The sequence below is a fragment of the Amphibalanus amphitrite genome, unplaced genomic scaffold (genome assembly GCF_019059575.1).
Source record: "Amphibalanus amphitrite isolate SeventyFive unplaced genomic scaffold, NRLGWU_Aamphi_draft 001333F_arrow, whole genome shotgun sequence".
NCBI classification, from domain to species: Eukaryota; Metazoa; Arthropoda; class Thecostraca; order Balanomorpha; family Balanidae; genus Amphibalanus; species Amphibalanus amphitrite.
Genome location: NW_024882826.1, coordinates 61635 through 85296, shown reverse-complemented (window position 1 = coordinate 85296; position 23662 = coordinate 61635). Strand labels below are relative to the sequence as shown.

Sequence of the window (23662 nt, the reverse complement as noted above, 5' to 3'; positions counted from 1 at the left end):
ACGCTCAGATTAATAATCTGTAAAAGTGACAGCTTCAGGAACAATTTTACACGGCTGAATTGCAAAAAGCATAAAATGAAACTTTTAAGTTTCAATCTAAAAGTGAAGGAATTACAGCAGTCTAATCCTATTCCTTGCGTTTATATTTGATAAGTTAAGTGACTTATAGCAATGGTACAACTCGCCAGCATCTACCACCAAACTTCAAGCATCCGCCAAGTTCTACCTCCGCGACACGCTTCTCCAGCCAGGTCGGGCGTCGGCTGACGACCAGCTTTGAGCGGCACCTCCGTTATTGATCTGAGTACGAGTCGACCACACCCATCTCTAACCACGACCATCCTTCCCGCCTCGCACCCCTGCCAGGACGGTACGTCAAACTCCATTCCACCCTCACCATCGTCCCCCCACGTCGGTGTCGGTTCAGATATACCTCTCCACCTCTCTGGTCTGTTCGAGGCCGGGTTTTAACCACCGCCGCCACCGCCCGCGTTCACAGGGGCGGTGCCTGTGGCAGCGGCGGCAGCACCGATCAATACCAAGTGAGTGTGCCAGCCGGCTCACTGCAGTGCAACACGGCAGCGGCTCGGCAGCCCCGCCCGCCGTCTCCGACGCGACGGACCTACCGTCGGAGCCGACGGAGTCTCCGCACACCTCCATAGGGCGGGGACGAACAGGAGGGTGCCCAGGCGGGAGAGGCGCCGGAATGGCACGACGAGAGCTGTGAATACTAAACTGTCGACGAGGCGACACAGGAATAATGATTTGCTGAGGGAGCCGAGCGCCGGAAAAACAAGACGCCGCGAACGCACAGCGGACCCTCGGGGCGTGGCGGCTTCCATTCAACTTGCGAAATCGGCTGCCACACTCGAGTGAAGCCAAAACAACACATTAACCGGCGCCGAAGCGCAAGTCTGACGGGCTTCTGCGTCGGCGAAACTGGGGATCGGGATTGACAAGTTGGTCCAATACGCCACGACCCGATCAATGGAGGCACAAAGCTGACGCAAGTCGTACACCATTTCCCAGAACTAGAGCTGGAAGTAGGGCAGGTGCTGCAATAAAAACGGCTGGCTTAGCTGTTGCTTAGAGATAAAAGAAACATGAACATCCCCCAGCCGGACTTAAAGGATCCGGCTGAGTAGCAGCCCTAGCCATATATAGACAAATGTCTCACAAAACAAACGGCCTTTGACGGAACAAATACCGAGTTCTGAGGGCTCAGAGACATAACCTCACTGTCTCACCACTGAGATCATTTGACGAATGTTGTGTCTCGACGTCACCACGGTCCCACAGCTGCCGCGGACGACTGATTAAGTCACCCAGCCGTGGTGAATAATGGTTCAAACGCAAATAAACACACCATGAAGAGCGGCGGCAGCCGAGAGTCTGCCTGGGACCGGTAGTGCCCCCGGGCGCGGGCCGGTTCAGGTCACCCGGAAACTGCGAGAGCTAACAATAGCAAACACTCGCAGATGGAGCGCAGTAAACACAGAGCCGCGGCGTCTGCACGCCAATTTACAGCGGCGCCGTGTTCGGCGCGCGCCGCTGCTGTTAGCGTAAGCAGAAACGGAGCCAATCAGAGTGGCGGCCTGCTGTCGGCGCCGTCGGAGAGGCTCCAGTGGGTCTGTTCCCGAACAGGGCCCCGGGGCCTCGCTGGAGGTGGGATTCTCAGAGCTCCTGCGCCGCGGCGGCTCCGTGCTTCAGTAACAGAGCACAGTAAGCAGCTCCACTAAAGAGACCGCCGCAGAGGCGCGGCTGACGGCTCGTGCAGGTCTGCCCACCGAGCCGGGCCGGGGCGGTCCGGTGCGGGGCGGGGCGGGGCGGGGAGGTTCGCCACCACTGGGACACCGCCGCCACGGCCTGAGAACGAGCCGGGACGGCGGCACGACCGCACCGTCGACCGCGACACGCACCGCCAACCAAGCGGCGGCGGCCCAGTGTGAGGGCCGCGGGCCGACACAGGCCGACAGACCGACCGACAGGCAGCTCACCACACGGCCCCGGGCGGCCGATCAACTCAGCCAGCCAGCCAGAGACACGGCGGGTGTGAGCTGATGGGTAGGAGCTATTTTTGGAGGTTGCATTTTGAGCACACACAAAAAAAAACTTTGAAATATGACGCGCTTTGGCGAGATGTTGGGTTTGTGGGTGACCTGTTTGGTTTGTGGGTGCAGATAATGCTAGCAGGAAACAAAAATAAACTTATTTTGTTCCCCGCTCATCTTCCCAAAAGAAAAACCGAGGAACACAAAAAAAAACAAGACCAAGACACATGCGCTTCATACAACTCCGAAGCCACTCCCTAACGATTCTCGCTTTCACGAATAACTCGACGTATAGCAATGACTTAAGACTCCAGAACAAAATGAGGCAATACGAGAACCAATCAAGCAACAAGTAAACCAAAAACTGATAGTAAAAAAAAAACTTAACAAAACACAGCCGGTCCGATCCACTTACCAGTGGAGGTGGTTCTCGACCATGGTGATCATGGCATGGCTGAGTGTCTTCTGTTCGGTGCTGAGCGCCGCGTCCAGGTCCTTCTCAAACTTGGCCGACAGCTCCTTGATGATGAAGGACGAGTCGGAGATCTCCTCGCCATTCAGCTCGACAAACGGCAGCTGACCCTTCTTGGAGCGCAGCTTCATCCGGTGGTCCACGTTCTGAGGGAGAGGGAGGAGTGGTTAGTCTCGGCTGACGGCCCATGAGCTTACGTGGTTAGCAAATGGTCGTAGAAGGTGTGCTAAATGGTTGGTCGACGTTCGATGTATGGTAGTTGGGGGAAGGGGGCTGCAGCTGCAACTGCCAGAGGTCAGGGACTCAGGGGGTGAGTCACCCTGTGTCAGATGTTAGGGTTACAGGGTGAGGAAAATGCAGAGATACGGAAGAAACGCCGAAAAATGAAACCACACGCATTTCATATAACTCTGCGTGCTGTAAAAATAAGGAACGAGTTATAAGCCGTTCAGAGATGCTTCAAAATATACCTTCATATTCGCATTCAAACAGGATACAGTTAACACGAAAATATGGCGAATGCTATAAAAAGATCGCAAGGGCTATTCTGAAATATTCGTACCTATCCAACAGTTCCAAGAAATTCTCATTGTTCTAATATGCAGTGCACTTCCCGCAACCTACCCGTACCCTCCCACGCTTCCCTCCGGGAGCGAGAGCCTATCTGGAGCCGCGTACCCAGCATGCTGCAGAAGTTGGATGCGCCAGTAATTGGGCTGAAGATAAACACCTCAGAGGAGACAAAGAGCAATTTACGGAGTTATCCCGGGCCTGAATTTCATCAGGAAAACTTGCGCCCCATCAGCCTTGTTTATCGCTGTTTAGCACCGTCGTCAATGCGTAGTCTAGGAGAACGGGAGGGAAAGTTCATCGGATTCGGTGATGAAAACATCAGTTAAATATACGTCCAATAATATTTAAGTTTTTGCATTATTCACAAGTTCATTTGAAAACACACGGTGTAACTTATCACGCATCGCAGCTGGGACATTCCCACCTCCATTTCCCCTCCCGTCCAGAAATCACTCATTGTCCAATCATCTCAATTAGTTGACAGCTGTCCCACACAAGTACCCACACCGTTCCGACTGTACCGGTCTAGTTTCCACACTCCCCCTCCCAGTCTGTACGGCACGGCGCGGGGCAGGTTTAGCCCAGTTTCCACCAGTTCGGCCGCTGATATGGTCAGGTGGACATTTAGAGTTTAGACACCCATGGAGACGCCAGCTGACGCCTGGGCCCAGTGGGTTGGCCCGAGGGCCTGACCAAACGCGGACAGTGAGCTAGCGGTAAACAACGCCCAATACCTCAGCTCAGATGTGTATGTCAGACTGTCCGTATATATAGGTGCTAGCATAGACTGTTTAAGTGTATACTGTATAGTCGTCGCGAAATCATGTCCAGCTCACACCAAAACCCGCATATCTATTACCAATGCTAAGCGACGCAAACGCTTCCCGAGACCACAGCATCCCTTATCCTCCAGGATTTCCACGAAGCAGTGGTCAGTTATGGGAAAATACCAAACCAAGAGGTGGTGTTCAGAGTCAGATATGGAGGTTGCCGGCACTGTCCCCTAGGGGTACCCATTTTTCCCGATTTTGGATATTTGTGGGTGGGGGTGGTTTTCCCATTATTTCGCGGCTCCTGATTCCAATGATACCAAAAATATTGAAATCAAAGGTGGTTTAGGGGTCGCGAATTGAGATTGAAATTTGCGTATTTACCTAGAAATATGCCTATTTTACGCTGATAGTAAATCGCACCAAAGGCAAACTTTTTGTTTCGAGAGTCGGGCAGAGGGGTCATTAAACGCTCCTTTTTCATCCAGATCGATGTGCTCTTATCACGTGGTTCCGGTTAAATGCTTTACTAGCGATCATTACAATGTCGATATTGTAACGTTTGATGAAAAGCGCCGGGATGTTTTGCTCCTGTTGCTGGTATCATTCTGGTCAGCGTGTAATCATTTTTGATATTTTCTGCCTTTATGAGTTGCATTAGTGACCTTCGAGGTTTGATGACCTGTGAGGTCAGACTAAAATGTGACGTTGCCACATCTCAGTTCATGGCAGGCTCTTTGTGTCCATACAATTAAAGTTTGTGCAAATTAGCTCGAGATACATCTCACAGATCATGGCTCTGATTGCATTTCAAACCATGTAATTCAAAAACGATCAAACCATTTTAGCCGTACACTTCCACAAGAAACGCCGTCCTGATCGCTCACGGCTACGATTTAATACACCTATGAGACAGGTTAGGATAAATCTGGGTGTTCTGCCCAAAGACATCAACTTCTGATACAAAAACATTAACTCCAAGGCGTCGATTCTTTCCATGCCCATCAACCATGTATACATACTTCATTTCTTTAGTGGGGACAGATACGCACCGTTCATGTAAGAGTTCTCGATGCAATGCAGATCCTTTACGAATTCATATTCGACCACGGGGGACTAGCCATGCGCTGATACGTGCATGGTTGATATGTGACAAAGACCTTTCACAGCTTCTTGCACAGACCACTTGTGATCTCAGGTAATTGTCGTCTGAATCTGAAGAACCTAATGTAGCGGAAGATTTTCATCCTGCGTGGGCCGTATATGGTGGTAACCAGGACGCATCATATAAAGGAGTGTGCATGCAAAGGCTGAAGAGGAGGAGAATCAGGTCCGCCGCCTAATGTCCATGGCCCACCCACTGTGTCGGCCCCCAGGCAATGCCAAGAGTCAGTAAAAGGTTCTGCCTCGGAGTTGGCTCAGTCTTTTAGACTTTGCACCTTCCTAATTTCCAGCTTTAGGCAATGCCATTCGAGTTCAGATCAGCACCATCTGAGGGTTTGGACTGGGCCTGTAGAGTGCAGCGTAAGGTCCGTATTTCTTGCAAGGATACTGCTGGCAGCGGCCATCACCAGGCACTAGTTCCATGACATGATATCTGCACCCGTCTCATGTCAACAGCTGCTTGTAGTGGCACATGCCCAGAACTGGAGTCACGAGCAGTCGTGCACGCGTTCGGCCAGGCCAGTGCAGTGCTGTCCGTCATCAGCAAGATTGCAAACATATTTCTTTCATAATGGGGCGAGGATGTAGTTTCATTGTTCCTCTCCTGTGATGCTCTCCGCCAGCTATCTTTCCATATTCACAATTGCGTTATGGGTGTTAGTGGGGGAGGGGCAAAGCTACACTCATACAGCAGTCACCCATTACACATTTAGGTGGTGTAAAGCTTGCGCCCCTCCCTCAGCCGTCTCTCAAACTCCGGGACTCGGGGAGGTCGGCCAGCGAATTGGCAAAGGTCATGCATACCGGCATAGCTTAGTGCTTTTTTATCTCTTTGTAGATATAAATAGGCCACTAGCAACTTCTTTACCTACTTCATGCTATATTTCCGTTAATATACGGCATGCGAGTTATATCGTCACATCCGTAACGGCTTTTAATGCCCCTCCCACCCAGATTGTATCGATAGGTCAATGTTCATTGTCCATGTCCAGGGGATCATTTATTATTATTTTTTTTTTTTTTGCTGAATAAGACGACTCATTGAAAAGTAAATGATCCTAATGAGAAAGCTTCAATCACTGATTTTAGCCCTCTGACTACATAACTAGTCGTTCTCTAAGAGTTACGGTTTTATGTAGGTACGTACTAATGACGGTCTAAGCCCGGGCAGTGAGTGTAAATGAGCATATGCTGTTCATTAACCAAAATGATATATTTGGTGCTCTCTTTTACCGCTGCACGTCGAAGATACAACTAAAGCAATGTTGCACGGTGTCCCACAGTCATCAGGACCGCTGCAACACATTGGCTTTCCATATTTATAATAAAACTTCCAATGCAAGCTCGCGACCCCTAAAAGTGGTCTGATATCGTTATTTCTGTCACCGCTAGATCCAGAACGGAGCAAAAAATGATAAAATCAACCCCAAACTGTTTACATGGTAACCTTGTCCCAACATAAAATAATGTTAATTTGGTCGATTTTCCGCTAAAATTGACATTTTCATTTTGAATTCGTGACCCCTAGAAATCGTTTGGTTTTGTTATTTTTGGCACAGATGGAATCAGAATAGAACATATAATGGGAAAATTAACTCCTACCTGTTGGCATGGTAACCTTGTTCTAAAATAAAATAACATTATTTTAGCCGATTTTTTGCTTAAATTGGCATTTTCATTTTGAATTCGCGACCCCTAGAAATCGTTTGATTTTGCTATTTTTGGCACAGCTGGAATCAGAGTAGACCAAATAATGGGAAAATCCACCCCCACCTAAAATTTGGAAAATTGACCCAAAAATGGGTACCCCTACTGTCCCCGCGTGGGCTCGTACAGACTCGACCACACGAGTCCCAGAGACCACAAACCGATAGCAGCACGACAGACTGAGAAACAGACGACCAGGGACTGAATGTGGGCCGTGGGCTGGGAATGGCTCTGAGTTGAAGAATACTCTTTCCGCATTCCAGTTTCCGCCCTTATTTGGTGAATTTCGTCTAGCAGAAATTGAAAATATTTGTGATACTTGGCTCACATTAGAACTCACCGAGTATCATTTACTTATGAGCATCGGTAAGGTTCGTCACGTTGCGAATACGCCATACATAATCATAAACTTGTAGGTATCAGACGCCATCATTTATCTACTGAACGTTTCAAGTATTTTATGTTTCATTTACACGAGACCTTCCAGAACGGTTCAGAGGCCTTCCATTAGCCTGCAAGAGCCCCCAACCATCCACCGAAGCCGCGAGAAGACCCTTCCCTGCACCCCCCCCCCCCCCACCCCGCTCCCCTCCCGGAGTGCAGTGCGCGATGACAGACAAGAGCCAGACTGCACGCACGCACGCACAGGGGGGGGGGAGCGGAGGGGGGATGACGTCACCAGAGGCCCGTGAGACCGCCACGCGACTGGCCGGCGCCAGAACGGTGAGTGGCTATACGGTACTGCGGCGATAGGAGCGGCCGGTCAATGTTGTGACTGGGAGGCTGGAGGAAATACATCAAAGACTGCGCTGCAGATCAGAGGAAATGTCTAAATAGCTGCGATATTTTTGGTTCCACTGGACGTTAGCTGTTTTTTTTTTTAGTAAGGCAAACAAACATCCTTATGATAAAGACAAGTTGTCTTACTTATGCTGTCGCGAGTGCGTTTTGAAAAAGGTCGATTGCTCACCGCGGAACACTTTCAACCCATGCGCAGCGCATTATGCTCCCCCCTCCCCCTCCTTCTCCATTCGTCACTACCGGGACCTGCGCAATGCTGTGGACTTTGTCCGTGTTGATAAGACCAAACCACCACCTCTGCGGCAAAAACGCTCGCCGTCGCAACCCAATGATGACCACGAGCCGTCTGGCAGAATAGGAACACAAACCAACAGAGCTCGTCAGAACAAACCACGAAAAGTTGGCACTCGGGGCTCCTTTTTATCAGACATCCTTAGCAATGTCGGATTATTTGGGTCAGCATCGCGCAGAGATGCCCACAAAACATTCTCCTTCCCGGATATCCCGATAAAAAGCTCAGCTGGACGCTTCTCTTGTCTGTTTTTCCGTACAAATAATGGAAAACTAGCGCGCGGGTTTGTGTCATTCTGAATATAGGCCAAGGCCTGTTTGCAATCGACCTCGATAAACCCGCTAATGTTCGCTCTATACGTGACTGTAAAGTAACGCCCTGTCATTGACTCCCCATCACCTTTCCATTGTTTCCAGTTTCCATTGCCACTAGAGCTCCCAGCAAATGATCGTGATACATTCTGCAGTTCCCCGTGCATAAGACCGATGAGCTGACCAGACGGACTGGCCATTGGCCTGTCAATTTGAATGGACGCAGGACATCGATCAATCCTAATTTCCTGACTGACTGTGAGGGGGGGGGGAAGAGTGTTCAAAAGTCCCCTCGCGGACACCTACAGGAAGTCAAACCCCGGGTGGTCGAACCAGCGGACGGCGCAAATATCCCCACACGCAAGTGATAAGCCGGACCTCTCCAGTACAATCCCGTATATAATTACATCGGTCATACGATCCAAGCTAACCCTTCTCATTTAACCTATCGAATATCCTCAGCATATAATCCGCGCACAGCCGGTCCATCACATGTGCCCACCGCGGGGTGTGCGTTTCACTCTCCACCCTCCTCCCCTCTATCTCTCGGCAGACACCGGCACATTCCAGTGCGCTCCGGCCCGTCTGGACTCCCCTCCCCTCCCCTCCCCCTCCGTCCCTGTGCCCGGCCCCGAACCCGCCGGTACCCGGGGTAATTGCTGTGGCTCTGCCGCGCGGCTCTGGCTTGGTGCTCAGTGGAAGGGCACAGCAGCCTGGGTAATCGCCGAACACCACCCGGCGGCAGAGGGGGTAGAGGGGAGGGGAGGGAGGGAGCGGCAGGTGTACCCGCTCAGCGCAGCGAGGACGGACGGACGATTGTGAGCGGTGAGGGTAGACAGACCCAGCGCTCGGCCTGCAGTGACGAGAGGAGAGAGGACAGGGAGGGGAGCGGGAGGGCCGGGAGGGGAGGGAGGGCGTCCACCGGCCGCTGCGGCGGGGACCAGCGCAGCAGGGGAGCGGCCGTCCCGTCCCGTCCCGACCCGTCTACAGACCAGCAGCGGACGGGTCGCATACATACAGCCAGACGGGACAATTTGTCCCCGTCAGCTCAGCGGCCTTGCGCCGCTGATCGGGTGGCAGGGTTGAATGGCTGCCCGCGGTCACAGACGCAACGGGCGCCGGACAATGACCCGAAGGGGCTTGTTCTGGCGGGTTTAGAAGAGATAATATTATTGCATTATGGAATGGTTTAGAAGAGATAATATTATTGCATTATGGAATAAATGTCAGATGCAAACGACGGAATGGATAGTTTCGATACCTACTTGATTGTTGATGTTCTTTGCTTCTACGTACAAATCATTTTTCGCATTAAAATATGCAAAAATATGTGACGTGGATGATAACATGCATCTGCAATTATCTTTTACCGAAGTATCTGCAAATTATCACCGAACTGTATCTCCTCTTTGTATCTTCACACTCTGCGATGATTAGGGCGTGGCCGGCCGTGTCCCAAACGAGCAATCTGGGACGGCAGCGTGACAGAACCCGCCGGAAACACACCGGAAATGCGCCGGAAGTCTCCGAATTCCGGCTCCCAGTCGTGGGAACAGACACCGCCCGATTCCGCTCGGCGACTTGACCCAGGCCGCCGCCGGAAGTCGGGGCCATCGTTAGGTCACCATCGGTCACCAGAGGTCAGACGGGGTCACCAAGCCGGAGACCGACCATCCCCTGGCCGCGTCCGCCTCTCGGGCGACATGAAACATGGACCTCGCGCCAGACAAGGTCAGAATCATTTACCACTCCGAGCTCAGAGCTCCACCGCGCAACAGACTGCATTCAAACAGCGATCTCTGCGGAGATTTTCCCAGCGGGTAACTACATGAGCCGGTTTTACCACCTCATTTACCGGCTGATTTACCGTCCAGTCTGCCGCCAAATTAGGAGTCAAATTGGCGCGGCGGGGCGCCGACCAGCCGGGCGTTTTCAGAGTGCTCGCTTGGTCAGAGAATGCATCTCCAGCGTTGGAAGGCCAGGTGCATGACATCTGTACGGAGCCTGGGTTATCCTCTCACCGAGCCCTTCCGATCGGGTCAGTTTCCGTGATAACGGTCCGATAATTATTATTGGCGAGCATATGGTGTATGCATAACGGAAAGGTTAGGTTAGACACTGGCAGTTGCGAGCTAAACAACCAGTCTGTTGGTGGGCCGCGAACAAGGCGAACGAACAGCGCAGGAACGGAAAGAGATGCAGGGAATGTGAGATTGTGTTGCGGGCATTTGAAAAAATCGCCATCGCATGAGATGAACAAAGCAAAACGAGGAAAACGAGGGCGAGGAAAACACTCGACTTGCCCTTTGCATTTGCAAAAAGTCAAGCCGTGAATGAATGTAGCAATTATAATCATTTTTCTTCGAAATATTTAACGATTATTTTTAAATAAATATGTTCAATGAATTCAGAATTGAATGTGCTAAAAAAACTAACACCATTCCATCAAGCTTTGCTTTGAAAACACGTCCCATTCAGTGCCTTCACTGCAGTTAACAATGTGCGTGAACCACCACCCCGGGCGTCTAGCGGCTCACAGTCGCTACCTCTTCACACGCTCGGCGGGCGGGTGCCACAAGACACACGCCGCCACGACGACACACGCCGCCCACCGCCGAACATCATTACACAGCTAACGGAAATGATTGCCACTTCCTGTGTGCTCGCTGGCGGCTCGACACGGCTCGGCTCGACGGCGGCCGGCGAGCGGGCGAGCGGGCGGCGAGGGAGCGAGCGACGGCGAGCCATCCCGTGTGAGCAAGCCTCCTTTTAAGCCAATTTCGGTAGCGGAGGAGGCACTCCGTGGGAAGACGCCCACCGGTGTCCGCTGGACGACGGCTGATCGCCGTCAGAAGTGTGTGATTGATGGTCGGTGGAGGGCGATTTACATGGAGCCGGATCGCTTACAGGCTGTCAGCGGTGGGTTTATTGAAACGTCGCCCCGCGGGAGAGCCGAGAGGAAGCTGGGAGAGGTGGGAGGGAGCGGAAGGCGGTGGATATTTAATACAGAATACGTGCACTGTGCAGAGCACAGAATTTGTTGGTTTTGAACTGAAATCGGTAAACAAATATGAATCCCTACAAGTGTGCAGTGCATTACTTGCCAGAAGTGCACCGAGCCTTGACGCTCAGAAGTGCTTCTAACTGTATGAGGAAGAGTTATTTCAACATCAAGTTATAAATTCTTACCAATCATCGATCGTCATCGGCAAATTGGCCAGCTCAGTCATAAGCCAATCATGTCACAAACTATCCCCCAACTGCCTCCATCTGCCCGACACGAAGACACCGAGCGACACGACTCATCGCCACGGTCCAGCGCCGCCGTCGCGCGTCCCCGGGTCGGTGTCACGCGTCATCGCACAGATACACAGCCGGGTCAGACGGGTCGTCCGCGACACAATGTCAGACAATGCGAGACAATGCGAGACACGGCGACGGACAATGGTGGGACGCACAGGAAACGGAACTAGAGGTGGAATGGTTGGCAATGTTTGGCATGCGGATAGACTGGACTGGAGACTGAGAAGAAATGTAGACGCATCCTCTGCTCTTTCCAAACCAAAACAATCAATGAACACGAGCGAACCGTTGTTTCACTCCTGAGAATTCACGTGATGCAGGACAAGCATGCTTATTGCTCAGACCCCCTCTCGATTCCTCAGAGTCACGAGTCCTTCTCCGTACCCGCGTCCATGTGATTGGGCCTGGGATTTCTCAGATCATGTGACCAGACCATTCCCTCTCCCCTCAGAACGTGTCCTAACCAGACCCCACATGAACCCCTCTAGGGTCACGTGACCGACGTCCGACACATAAGGAACAGACGCCCACCGAACCGCAACATAAACCAGGCTTCATCCAGACGACAACGATGGCGTCGTTCCGTCAATTTTGCTGGCTTCAGCTGGATTGAGAGCATGATTCAACGGCCAGAAACATGTGACCAAGTGTGACACATGCGACCCTAGGAGGGGAACGGAGGGGATGGGAGGGGAAGAGCGGGGCTGCGTGGGGGAGGAGGGTTGTCACGAGAGACGGCAGAGTGAGGGGCGACAGGCGACGCGATACGAGGGGAAGACAGCCGAGAATAGATATGTCTAAATCATGAGATAAGGATCGAGACAAGTGACTGATGGATACCCAAGGAAATTTAACGCAGGCCGTAAGGGATTGTGAGACAAAGAAATAAGTCAGGCGGGGAAGGATGGATGACAACCTCGACATATTGCAGGAGGTATCGCTGACCGAACGACTGTCTGAAATAATCCCAAATAGAAAAAAATGAAATGTAGGAGATGGAGAGGGGGAGAGAAAACGGAAGCCTGATGCAAGACCGGCACCACAGACACACGGCCCGGAAGTGACGCCTCTACTGCTCGTTCCTCTGCGCCGCTGAATGACGCTCCACCGTCCCGGAACACCACAACGACCGGGTGGCGCCGCTGATCCCCCTGTTGACGGACCGACGAGCCCGTCCACCGACCGCAGACCAAACAGAGACGCGGCTGGAGCCGTCAGAGGTCAGCTACAGCCGACTGCCGAGCCGTGGACAGACGTGGCGGGGGAAGGGGGAGGGACGCAGTGCACGGGTGCATATAACACGAGCGGCGAGAGATAGGGTGACAGCTCCCGGGCAGGACATGGACATTGGGACATCAGCAAGGTCAAAACATGGAGATAAAAGGCCAGAGGGCAAACTTCCAGAAACCACCGACAGCTGCGTCTAACATATTGTTGCCCATCACACGACATAATATGTACCTATACGCTTGGAGAAACCCTAAATGATAACACCCTCATGTTTGCAGCCATGATGCACAATCAGCCCGGAAAACATCCCAGCTGTAGTCCAGAAGCCAACGAAAAGCCCGGGACCGAACCATAGCATCGTTCCAGCTCAGCGGCTGCCGCCAGTCCGCGAGAAGAGAGCACAGATGTTGTGCAGCTGGCGGAGAATAGTGTGTGCAACGTTTCTGCAACACTGCTGCAATGATGGGCGGCAGGGGTCAATGGATTGAGGAGGGGGGTTGGCAGAGGGGTAGGTGGGGAGAGGGGAGAGTAAAGGGCTGCCGGCTGCACAGTGGGTGGTTCCGATGAGAGAGAGGTTGAGAAAGACCGGTGAGAGGGCGACGAGCGATGGCGAGAGGGATTGGCGGTGCTGCTGGGAGAAAGATTAACAAGAGACAGAAAAAGGCAGATTGGAGCCGGGCGGTGCGATCGACAGGAGATAATTATGGGAGAGAAATAGGGAAAGAAATGAAAAAATGGAAAAGGAGAGGGCGAGTAAGAGAGATAGAGATAGAGAGAAAGAGAGAGAGAGAGAAAGAGAGAGAGAGAGAGAGAGAGAGAGAGAAAGAGAGAGAGAAAGAGAGAGAAAGAGAGAAAGAGAGAAAGAGAGAAAGAGAGAAAGAGAGAAAGAGAGAAAGAGAGAAAGAGAGAAAGAGAGAAAGAGAGAAAGAGAGAAAGAGAGAAAGAGAGAAAGAGAGAAAGAGAGAAAGAGAGAAAGAGAGAAAGAGAGAAAGAGAGAAAGAGAGAAAGAGAGAAAGAGAGAAAGAGAGAAAGAGAGAAAGAGAGAAAGAGAGAAAGAGAGAAAGAGAGAAAGAGAGAAAGAGAGAAAGAGAGAAAGAGAGAAAGAGAGAAAGAGAGAAAGAGAGAAAGAGAGAAAGAGAGAAAGAGAGAAAGAGAGAAAGAGAGAAAGAGAGAAAGAGAGAAAGAGAGAAAGAGAGAAAGAGAGAAAGAGAGAAAGAGAGAAAGAGAGAAAGAGAGAGAGAGAGAGAGAGAGAGAGAGAGAGAGAGAGAGAGAGAGAGAGAGAGAGAGAGAGAGAGAGAGAGAGAGGTCCAACAATGAAGAAAAGAGCAGCGGGACAATCCGAACAGCACGCAGAAATAGAGCCTGGGAGCGAGACTAGGGTCGCAAAGAAATGGAAGGGGAACGTACGAGATTGGACCTGCCAGCGTCCATAATAAACTCGCTGGCGGCGCCTGCCTATAAAATATCCCCTCCCTAAATCATGTGACCGAGGTCCGAAACAGGAGCACGTGAGCGGAACAGCAACCAGACATTTAAATTTATCGCCCGCAGCCAGAGCCCGCCGGCGTTCCCAGTTCGCCTGGCGGACGCAGAAGCTAGTCTGGCAGCTGTAGACGCCCTCTCAGGCAGCGATCGTCCCCTCAGCAGCTCGCAGGCGCGCACACACCAGCACAGAGGCTAATTGAATTAGAGGGTCAGGGGGTGTTGAGGAGGGTGGCAGACGAGCCGAGAGGACGGCAGAGATGGAGCACGCACCGTGAAATAGGCGGAACAGGAGACGGAATAGGCCCGCACAGAGGATGGCGCCGTGCCAGGAGTGTATAACTTCCCGTTCAGCGTAAACGGACACCATGGAAGAACAAGGCTCCAACACGAGCTGCTGCATTGCATGCATTATGCAACAGAGCTGTTGAAAACCCAGCATCAGCTGGATTTTATTCCAAACAAACCGCTTCAACAAACAGGAACATAACTGGCATGAGCTTTACACGCCTGGTCAGCCGCTGCGCCGATTTTCTGTTCCAAAGTCGGACAGCGAACATCTGGCCTGTGGCGGGTGCGTGTTTTGTGGGCTCAGACAGCGCTCGGGCGCACCACCGCCGCCGCCGCGGGTTGGCCTCCATAGCCAACCGCTGGAACAATGCTCAGGAATGCGGCCTCATTGCGCTGCTCAGCAGCGAGAAGTGAGCAATACTAGCATGAGCAATTCAGCATAAGGACATACGAGCATAACGCCTCCGCCCCTACACCTACAGGCCGGCGGCCGCGCGGATCAAACATACACCGATCATAGAGCGCGTGCTCAGACACCGAACCTATTTAGCCGCAGCACCTGATCAACCCCCTCAACTGAGGCCACTTAGTCACGTACGGCGCTCCGGAAAGGAAAGGCACGCCATGTTCGCATCTGAGAAATCAAGGTACACGGTCAGACATTCCAGAACGGGGCCTCCGGTTCGACTGAGTGAGTGCCAATGCCCACATGCAGATTCCGGAGTCGGGCGGCGCGCTAAACAAGTTCGACGCAGTTCGGCACGCAGGTACAGGCCGATTTGAGTGGCACGAACAAGGTGCGCAAAAAGGGGCCCACGCTCTGACACACGTGCCACGAGATCCGCCCCGTGCGGCACGTGTCGCGACCACAGGTCATTGCACGTGACGTGTAAATACCGACAGAGCAGTTTTATCACTGGTTAGACAGAAACATTGCTATTACGTGGAGCGATGCGACAAATATATGCAGTGCCGCATACCAGACATACCATTGGCTTTTAGCCAGCTAAGTTCACACCGATGATGTCTGAGAACACAATGGAATGTCTACCCACTGCAGACAGCAGACTCAGCTCTAGTGTCCACTGTCCAGCTCCAGCTCTCCGCCCAGTTCCAGCGCTCCACCCAAGCTCCCCTTCCCCGAAGGCACTCACTGGGGGCACCTCCAGTCTATAAACCTCGCCCATGAGCGACCCCGAGGGCAAAATGTGAGCGTCTCAGACCCGTCCCGACGAGCTCACTGGACAGAAACGGCCACTCAGCCGGGCCCGGGGGCCGACTGACTGCCCACAGTTCATGGAACTCCGGCCGGGGCGCCGGCCGGGGGCTCTCAATGGTCTCACACCGGGTATATACCCAGCGGGAGGGGTATATACCCAGCGGGAGGGGTAGTACCCCAGGGAGACTGAGCACCTCAGAGCAGCCTGAGAGGGCCGCTGAGCACCGTACATGACTGGCAGTTTCCGGGGAGGACGGCAGATCAGTGTAGCGTGGAGGAGTTGAGAGGGTAGACATGGGCGGGTTGTGGCCTATTTTGGATGGATGGAGGACTACACTGCAGTTTTACGTGTTTTGAAATATCAAAACAGACAAAATGGTTTACGTAACTGTACAAGCATCAAAGCGAACATCCAAATAGACTAATTAGTGAAACCGTTTGGATATTTTCCGCCGATCCTATCGGAAGAAATTAAATCACAGATATTGCCTGGATATCAATTACAAAATAAGCTTTATTAATCTATAGCCATCAAATAAGTATTAAAACGGTCGGTAAAAAGATAATATCGATTGCATTACATAAGTCCAATATTCATTGGACACTCGTAAGCGATATGCCTTCTTATAACACAGCTTCTGGAATCTCTTCAAATTAGATACTCAAACTCAAACAAAGATTTCTTAGAAGTCTGGCAAAGCCGTGGAATGTGCTTCCTGGTTAGATTCCTGTCCCATCCTTCCTGGTCTTCAGATAACCGTTAAAAATTTATAAGATTCCTTGGATATCGGAACAAACTGTTTAGTCATCTGGTAGCTAAAGGGGAGAGGACAGAGGGACAAGAAGAGCTAAGTGGCATAGAGGACAGAGGGACAGAAGAGCTAAGAGACAGAAGAGCTAAGAGACAGAAGAGCTAAGTGACAGAAGAGCTAAGTGACAGAAGAGCTAAGGGACAGAAGAGCTAAGGGACAGAGACAGCCGGACACGACACAGATAGAGAAACTGACCAGACAGACCACCACACCCCAGGGACCGGCAGACCAGCAGACCACCAGCGACCGTCCGACCGTCCGTCTGTCCGTGGCACCGGTAATTGGTATAATGGAGCCGCTTCCCGGCACCGGAGGCCGCCGCCGGCCGGGCGACGCCGGAGGTCAGCGGGCCAGGAGGGGAGCGGGGTCACCGGCTACAGAACCAGCTGCAGAACGAGCTAGACGATCAGTTAGAAAACCAGCTAGAAAACCAGCTAGGAGACTAGCTAGAAAACCAGCAAGAAACGAGGACAAGTACCACAAGCCAGCAACAGAAACCGCTGGAGAACCAGCGCGATAACTAGTTCCAGAACTAGCTTCATGAACCAGCTACACGACGAGAGACCACAGAGACGGTAGGCTGTTCCACAACCAGTGCACTTGTTGCCACTGTGCACCAAGTGTGAGTTGGACTGATGAAGCGGTACTCAATTCGACACCACCTGCTGGCTACCAGACTACCCGACCAGGCCAGTGGTTTACTTCCAACAGATGGCTCGGAATTATAACGGAGGAGTCTGTGTGAGCTTACTCGGGCTGACTGATGAAGGCTAAGAGCCCAGGCGAACAAATGCCTCTACAAAACAAACTCAGAGCTAGGGCGAACTGGCCGAGGCTATACCGGATACCCTCAATACAGCAAACCATGCCACCCCACAAGAAGTCCCGCGCCCCTGTCCCAGATTCTGGACCCACTAGAGCCGGACCCGCACCTGCCAATCCAGCCCCTCCTATCTACCCCAGTTATTCCGCGTTCACTCGTTTAACAGTCCACTGCGCGGTCGCCGGCCGTTCGAGGACCGCCGTGTCAATTTCGACGGTCCCTGGATCAATAGACTCGCCTGGCGCCGGGTCGGTTTAGGGTGAACCAACAGTCAGGAGGGGGGGGGGGGGCGACTCAAACAGTCGACAAACACGGCGCGCCTTGGGCGTATGGAGGCGATTGTGACGCCCATGGCGGTGCAGTGGGGAGGAGTTCGGTGCTGTGACTGCAGCATGCAGGCAGACAATGAAGAATGGGCGATTGTATATCTGTGTTTAGTGAATGCACAGAGAATGTTGCACGAACCGTATCGTGCTACCCAAAGGATATACGCCAATATCTTGGAATCGCGCGCCGAAAGGTAGGCAACATAATACATCTAAAATATAGACAAAAAATAAACAAAGAAAAATTGCGTATCCACCATTTATCAAAAATATTTCTGAATTACAGCAATACGCACCTTGCAACTGTATTAAATTAAAATATTAAACATAAAGAACACGTCATTAATTCATGCCCTAAATACGTCATGCCTTTCCGCCGAACCGCACCCAAATACGTCCACCGATGGAAAGTTCGCCAGTCGGCAAACCACCCCAGCTCTCGGGAAAGGAAAGTCGCCGAGCGAAAAGTACCTCATTAATACGGCACGCACCGGTAACACTGGTGCCATTAACCCAGTCTGGCGGCGCCGAGGTCGCCGATAATCGAGTCACAACTGGAGCGGCTCAAACTACATACCATTCGAACTACATAGCGGTATACGCGTGGCCCCGGGCTACAGGGCCGAGCTGGTATGGCCCTGCCCGCCCCAGAGAACGGCGGAGTTAACTACTCAGTCACCGCAGCGGCAAACTGTCTGAATTACTCGGGTGGTATATTTGAGTACATGATTGGTTTGGCCGAGTCAATATTAGTGTAGTGTACGACGTTTAATTTGGTCACGAGTCTGTTTATATGATTAGGCAGAGGACGGGGAATTTAAAGAGCCCGCTACGTTACTGGAATACTAAATGGGAATCAGGTTTAATATCAAAACACGCTATAACCGGTCGCTTCCTGGCGCTCTCAGATTAGGGTTATATTTCGGTTCCGCATATCTGAACAAAATCAATATTGTAATTCGTAACGTAATATTGCTTGAGCCTAATTAGTGCTCGGGATCAGCGAAGAGATCCGTTGTAGCTGGGTGTCCTTTTAATCAATTATTCACGTTTAGAATGTAAAACACCGCCGTGAGCTGAATAATTGAATCAGTAAACGGCCAGAAACACCAAACGTGATCCCGTTTGAGGCAAAATGCAGCCGACCAATGTTAGCGATATATTCAAATTGGGACTGGTTGCAACGCTTTTAGATTTATACAAGGATTTCGATTAAATTACTTTAATGCCTTAATTTTACGAAATAACTGAAACAAACAGTAATTAAATATGTACAAAATAACCGGCAGGCATCATAATAAGCGGCTCCAATACAATTTTGGTCAAAAAGTCGATTTTATTGCAAGTTTTACCATAAAACGATGACAGTAAAACCAGTGTGACATTTTTGATAGCCGAGTGCCTAATCATCTCATTTAACTAGCAGAAACCAGAAGTGTGCTTCCTTCCACCATTATTAGCCTTTACCATAGCTGAGTATGAAGTCCTCTCGTGCTGTCCCTGCTCCACCCCTTCCCCACAGCGGGGTCCCAATAATTACCACATGAACCCACTCGTGCCAGAAGTTCAGGGACCAGCTCAATACGGTCATAAATTCCGCCAGAGTCCCTGTTATAATCCCAGAGACAGAAGACTCCGCGGTGTACGGTAAAATGACAGGGACGCAGTGACAAATGCTCCTCTGGGCCGCGCGACAGTCGGGCGAACCATCCCAACCGGGCAGCGCCCTCCCCTCCCCTACCTACCTCCCCTCCCCTCCCCATAGGCAGGCGACGCGGCGCCCCCAGCCGCTCCCCTCTCCCCCTCCCCGCGCGAGGGGAAGGGACGGGTGCGGACGAGAAGGGGTAATGGCGTCAGCGGGCCAGGGCAGAAATTCAAACACTCGGAACGGACATGGAAACTTTCGCAGTCAACAGAAGAGAGAGGGAAGGAAAGAGATAGCAAAGAAAATGTGAACAAAAGAGAAACAGGAGGAGGGGAGAGGAAAGAAACCAGGAAGAGAAAGAGGCTTTTCAAACGGGAGGGATGATCCCGAAACCAGTCGCAGCCAAGACCGCTATTTTGTCAAAAATATGTCATGTTCAAGCGCGCGTTAAAGTCGCCCATTTTTCGACTTTTACGACCGCGTCAACAACGCTAGACGGGTGATTAAATCCAGTCCATGTAATCCCGCCCAACCGAACAGGCTTGTTCCCGGCGGAATAAAGTTTTAACGGAGATAACTGCGGCCTAAAACCTTGACCAAACATCGGGGAAGCAGGGTAAAACGTGCAGGTACCGGTACTCGGGAATTCAGCCGCTAGTTTCACGTTGCCATGACACACAAACCATCGGTGCTCACAAAAAAAAACTGGGCAAAATTGGACATATATACCTAGCATATCCGTTATAAAAGATTGTACAAACCATGTTCGGTATCAATTATGCATGACTCTCATAAACGGCAGGCTTATTGCTGAGCATATTTCTGAACCAAAGCAATTTAAAGCGCCAGCGATATGAAATTAATGCCCAATAATTAAATTATTCGAGGAAATCAGCGTAATTAGACGGCCCGCCGTTGGCGTCGGCCACTCACCTCATATTTGATGCCGGCGACCCGGAGAAACGTCTCCACTTTGAGGCAGAACGGAGAGATCGAGGGCAGGACAGGCGTCCGCGAAAACTGGAACAGGTAGACGACATCCTTCTCGAAATCAGCCTTGTGAACGGTCGGCTTGGGAGGCGCCGCCGGCTTCTTTTCCTTCTTCTCTTCGGTCTTCTTCTCCTTCTCCGTGTCCTGGTCGGACTTCTCCTCTTTGTTGACCTCAGCTTTGACCTCTTCTTTGACCGGCACGTCCTGACCGGCGGTCGGCGCCGCCGGGGTCTCGGTCTTGGTCTCGGCAGCCTCGTTGGTCATGGTGGCGTTGGTGTTGGTGTCGGGAGCGGGACTCGGCGGACGTCCACTGCACGCGGCGGTCGGAGCGGCTCTCACGCCGGCGCCACTTTGAAATGGAAGGCACCCTCCGGCGCCGTGACGTCACAGACAACGATCAGCTGCGCAACTTGACTGTGGCGCCGTCTGGACGCCAGATCAACGCCGATAAAAATTATCTGTTATATTCTTTAGGTTCAGCAACAGTTCTCGGAGCTATCGAATAAGAGTGCTACCCAGAAATATAAGAATATTAATTATCAAAGCGTAGTTTCACTGTTTGGACCACAGGATGGTTGCTAGCCTGACTATCCAGGGCGTGTCCGACGGCGTGCCCCAGCCCCCCTGGACAGGGGCAGCAAAGCGATCTGTGATATTACGCTACAATATGCAGCGATTTCGACGCAGGTATACTTTTGAATACACAGGCTATACACCTGACTTATATTTTGTCGTTAACATTTATGTAAACCAATTTTCTACGGGGTCAATTGTGAAGTTGAGCTGTAGGTAGTGTCATCTGTCGGGAGCTGTGGAACTAGCCAGACTTTTAATCGCTATAGATGTCGCTAGCAGCGGACCATTACCGTCTGAGTCAGTTCCCAGTGACTCACCGGAGGTTCTGGTGAGCGTCGCTTAGACGGCACTGCCGACAGCGGCCGGCCACTCATTCTGTTTACTTCATTTCGGCGCCGCCATGACACATTCCCAGCTGATGGACCGCGGAATTGTCTGAGAGATCTGTTACTGAGTCACTAGACGAGTAAGTGCGCTTGCACGTTACTCACGCCTGTTTGGGAAAACGAAGGTCTTTGGTGGGAAGTTTTGAGCCGACTGCCGCATTCGTCCTCTTTACCTATCGTCATAATTATCAGCCCATATAATCAAATGTGGGTTCAATAGCGAACACAACTTATTGAGGTCAGGTTTTTTTTTTTTTTTGTTGGGTTAGGCCCTTTCGGTCCAATGAGACCATTTCAGAGCCGGGAGGATGATAGGATGTAGGGGGAGACATTGGTCTGGGCAGGCACCCTAGTGAGTCGCCGGGGCTGAGCCCGTCCAGAGGACAGGCCACCCAGCCCCAAGGCACTCACTGCACCCGGCTACGGGGTGCGCTCCCTCGGGAGCAGCGGTGCCGCTCCAAGGGAACAGCCCGCATGAGATAAAGTTGCCTGTCCAGCCCGGAGGGGGTTGCGGCGTGGAGGAGAAGGATTTCCGTATCCTGAGGATAGAAGCATGGAACGGTTGAGGTCAGGTCTCTCGGCATGACTTGGTGACCTGCCAGTTGCCACTGAACATCCATGGTTGAAGTTTCTTAAACACGTGTAGAAAGAAATGTGTGATACGGTGCGTCAAAGTGTTGGAATTATTTGGCAGTTGGCACCGATAAGATATGATAAATTAATTTTAGTTATTTTCGGGAATCGGCGTGGGGATGTTCCAGCCCCCCCCCCCCCCCTCGCCTTCTCCCCTCCCCCACAGGGAACTCGAGTCAAATAATAAGATTAACTTTTTTATCGCGGTGGACAGTAACCGAACCAATATGCCTAGCCGACAAAGACAGAGAGAAGGCCCGAGATAAGTAATATGTTGAATGTAAGTGTTGAAAAGAGAGAAAAGTGCAGTTGGCATACCCAATAGGGTATGATACTGGATCTATCCAGTAGGTACTCACTGCCATGCCCCAGCGCCGCCTCTGAACTTTGAGAGGAGGGGCCAGCATTATAAACACAGCTGACTCTCAATCATAGTCACGAGATTCACGCAGTCTGGGACTTCGACTTGTGGAAGAAGACAGGTTACAGAGGATCAATAGGAAACGAGGTAAGCTGAAATCGCCTATAAAACCTTTTACCAATTCCGTAAATAATTGTCATGTGTCGTCTTTGCGTTGTTTTGGGCTTGCCATGTCTATCATTATTTTCATAGGCATTTATGCTGCCGTTAGTGATGAGCCCTCCATTGATTAGCAGGTCATTTTTAAATAGAATATTTCATAAATAATGATACGCATCAAAATCAGGACTGTGGAGTCTAAGTTGGTGTCGGAGTCGGATTCGGTCGCAGTCGGCTGCTCTGTCCGGAGTCGGAGTCGGACTGAGTTTTGGAAGCTGGAGTCAGAGTCGGAGTCACCAAAAATCCATCGACTCCACAACCTTGATCATAACTGTATGGTTTTCGCAGCATAAATCAAAATAATTAAATAAACATTATTCAATGCGGTTCGAGCCGCTGTAAGAGCTGTACCCATCCAGTTCAAACCTGTCCAAACTCGCGTAAACTAAACAGTAGAATTGTTCAAAGGAGCTCGTATGATTTATACGCACACTTTCACGGCGCTTTTGGACTTAGTGCTCAAAGTAACCCGGTTCCTGATTATTACTGTATGCCTGGCCTATTCAAATACATTAGCCAGAGGGGTGTGGTAATAACTGGTGTAAGCAAATTGACCACGGTCAAAAATGCATTACCAGAATGCACTTAACCAACATTTTGGGATGGTCTCGTTCCTAAGTCGGCTAAGAGCTTCGGTCCAGAAAATAAATTCATCGTTGGCATACAGTAACTAAAACCTAAATCTGGCTCGACGGATCATACTTTACCTACTTGGCCTTGTTTGATGCTTTGTAACGCTCGCTGTTGATAAATGTATTTCAGCATCGACTGAGTTCCGATCATCGTCGCCATCCCACCTCTTCATCACCATGCTGTCTGCACGTGCTGTTCTGCTGGTGGCACTGCTGGCCGCGCTGCTGCACTGCTGTGAAGCCGTCGAAAACCAGGTCCACTACGTCATGAGGATGGAAGCGATGGCGGCGGCCTCCTCCGGTGAGGCGGTCATGTCTTCTGCAGCTCTGGTCGTGGTCGGGCTCCTGGCTGCGCTGAGGGTGGTCTGAACCGAACCGACAGAACCTATCGCTGGTCCACTAGCGGGACCAAGGGGATGGGGTAGGTACTGTTGGGCTATTTCAGGTCAGCTGTGGGAATTTGCTCGACCTCCAGATGTACCGGCATGTATAAAAACACCTTTTGGGTAGTGTGAAACCTAACTGCTGTGGTGTCATATTATAAGGCATGTGTGATGTCATGACAAGCAGCTACCCGCTTGCTCGGTTGTGT

The 23662-nt window shown here is 51.4% G+C and overlaps 1 protein-coding gene across 1 annotated transcript in view; it reads right to left on the bottom strand.

The window, feature by feature from the left end:
* LOC122372235 (failed axon connections-like) overlaps nt 1–20914 on the bottom strand; it is a 43459-nt gene extending 22545 nt beyond the window's left edge. Inside the window, exons 1-2 of the mRNA XM_043349171.1 lie at nt 20207–20914; nt 2467–2669 (exon numbers count right to left, since the gene is read on the bottom strand). Of these exons, the coding sequence (XP_043205106.1) occupies nt 2467–2669; nt 20207–20527 (524 nt within the window). The 5' untranslated portion in view covers nt 20528–20914. The remainder of the gene's footprint in view (nt 1–2466; nt 2670–20206) is intronic.
* Between the last annotated feature and the right edge of the window lie 2748 nt (nt 20915–23662).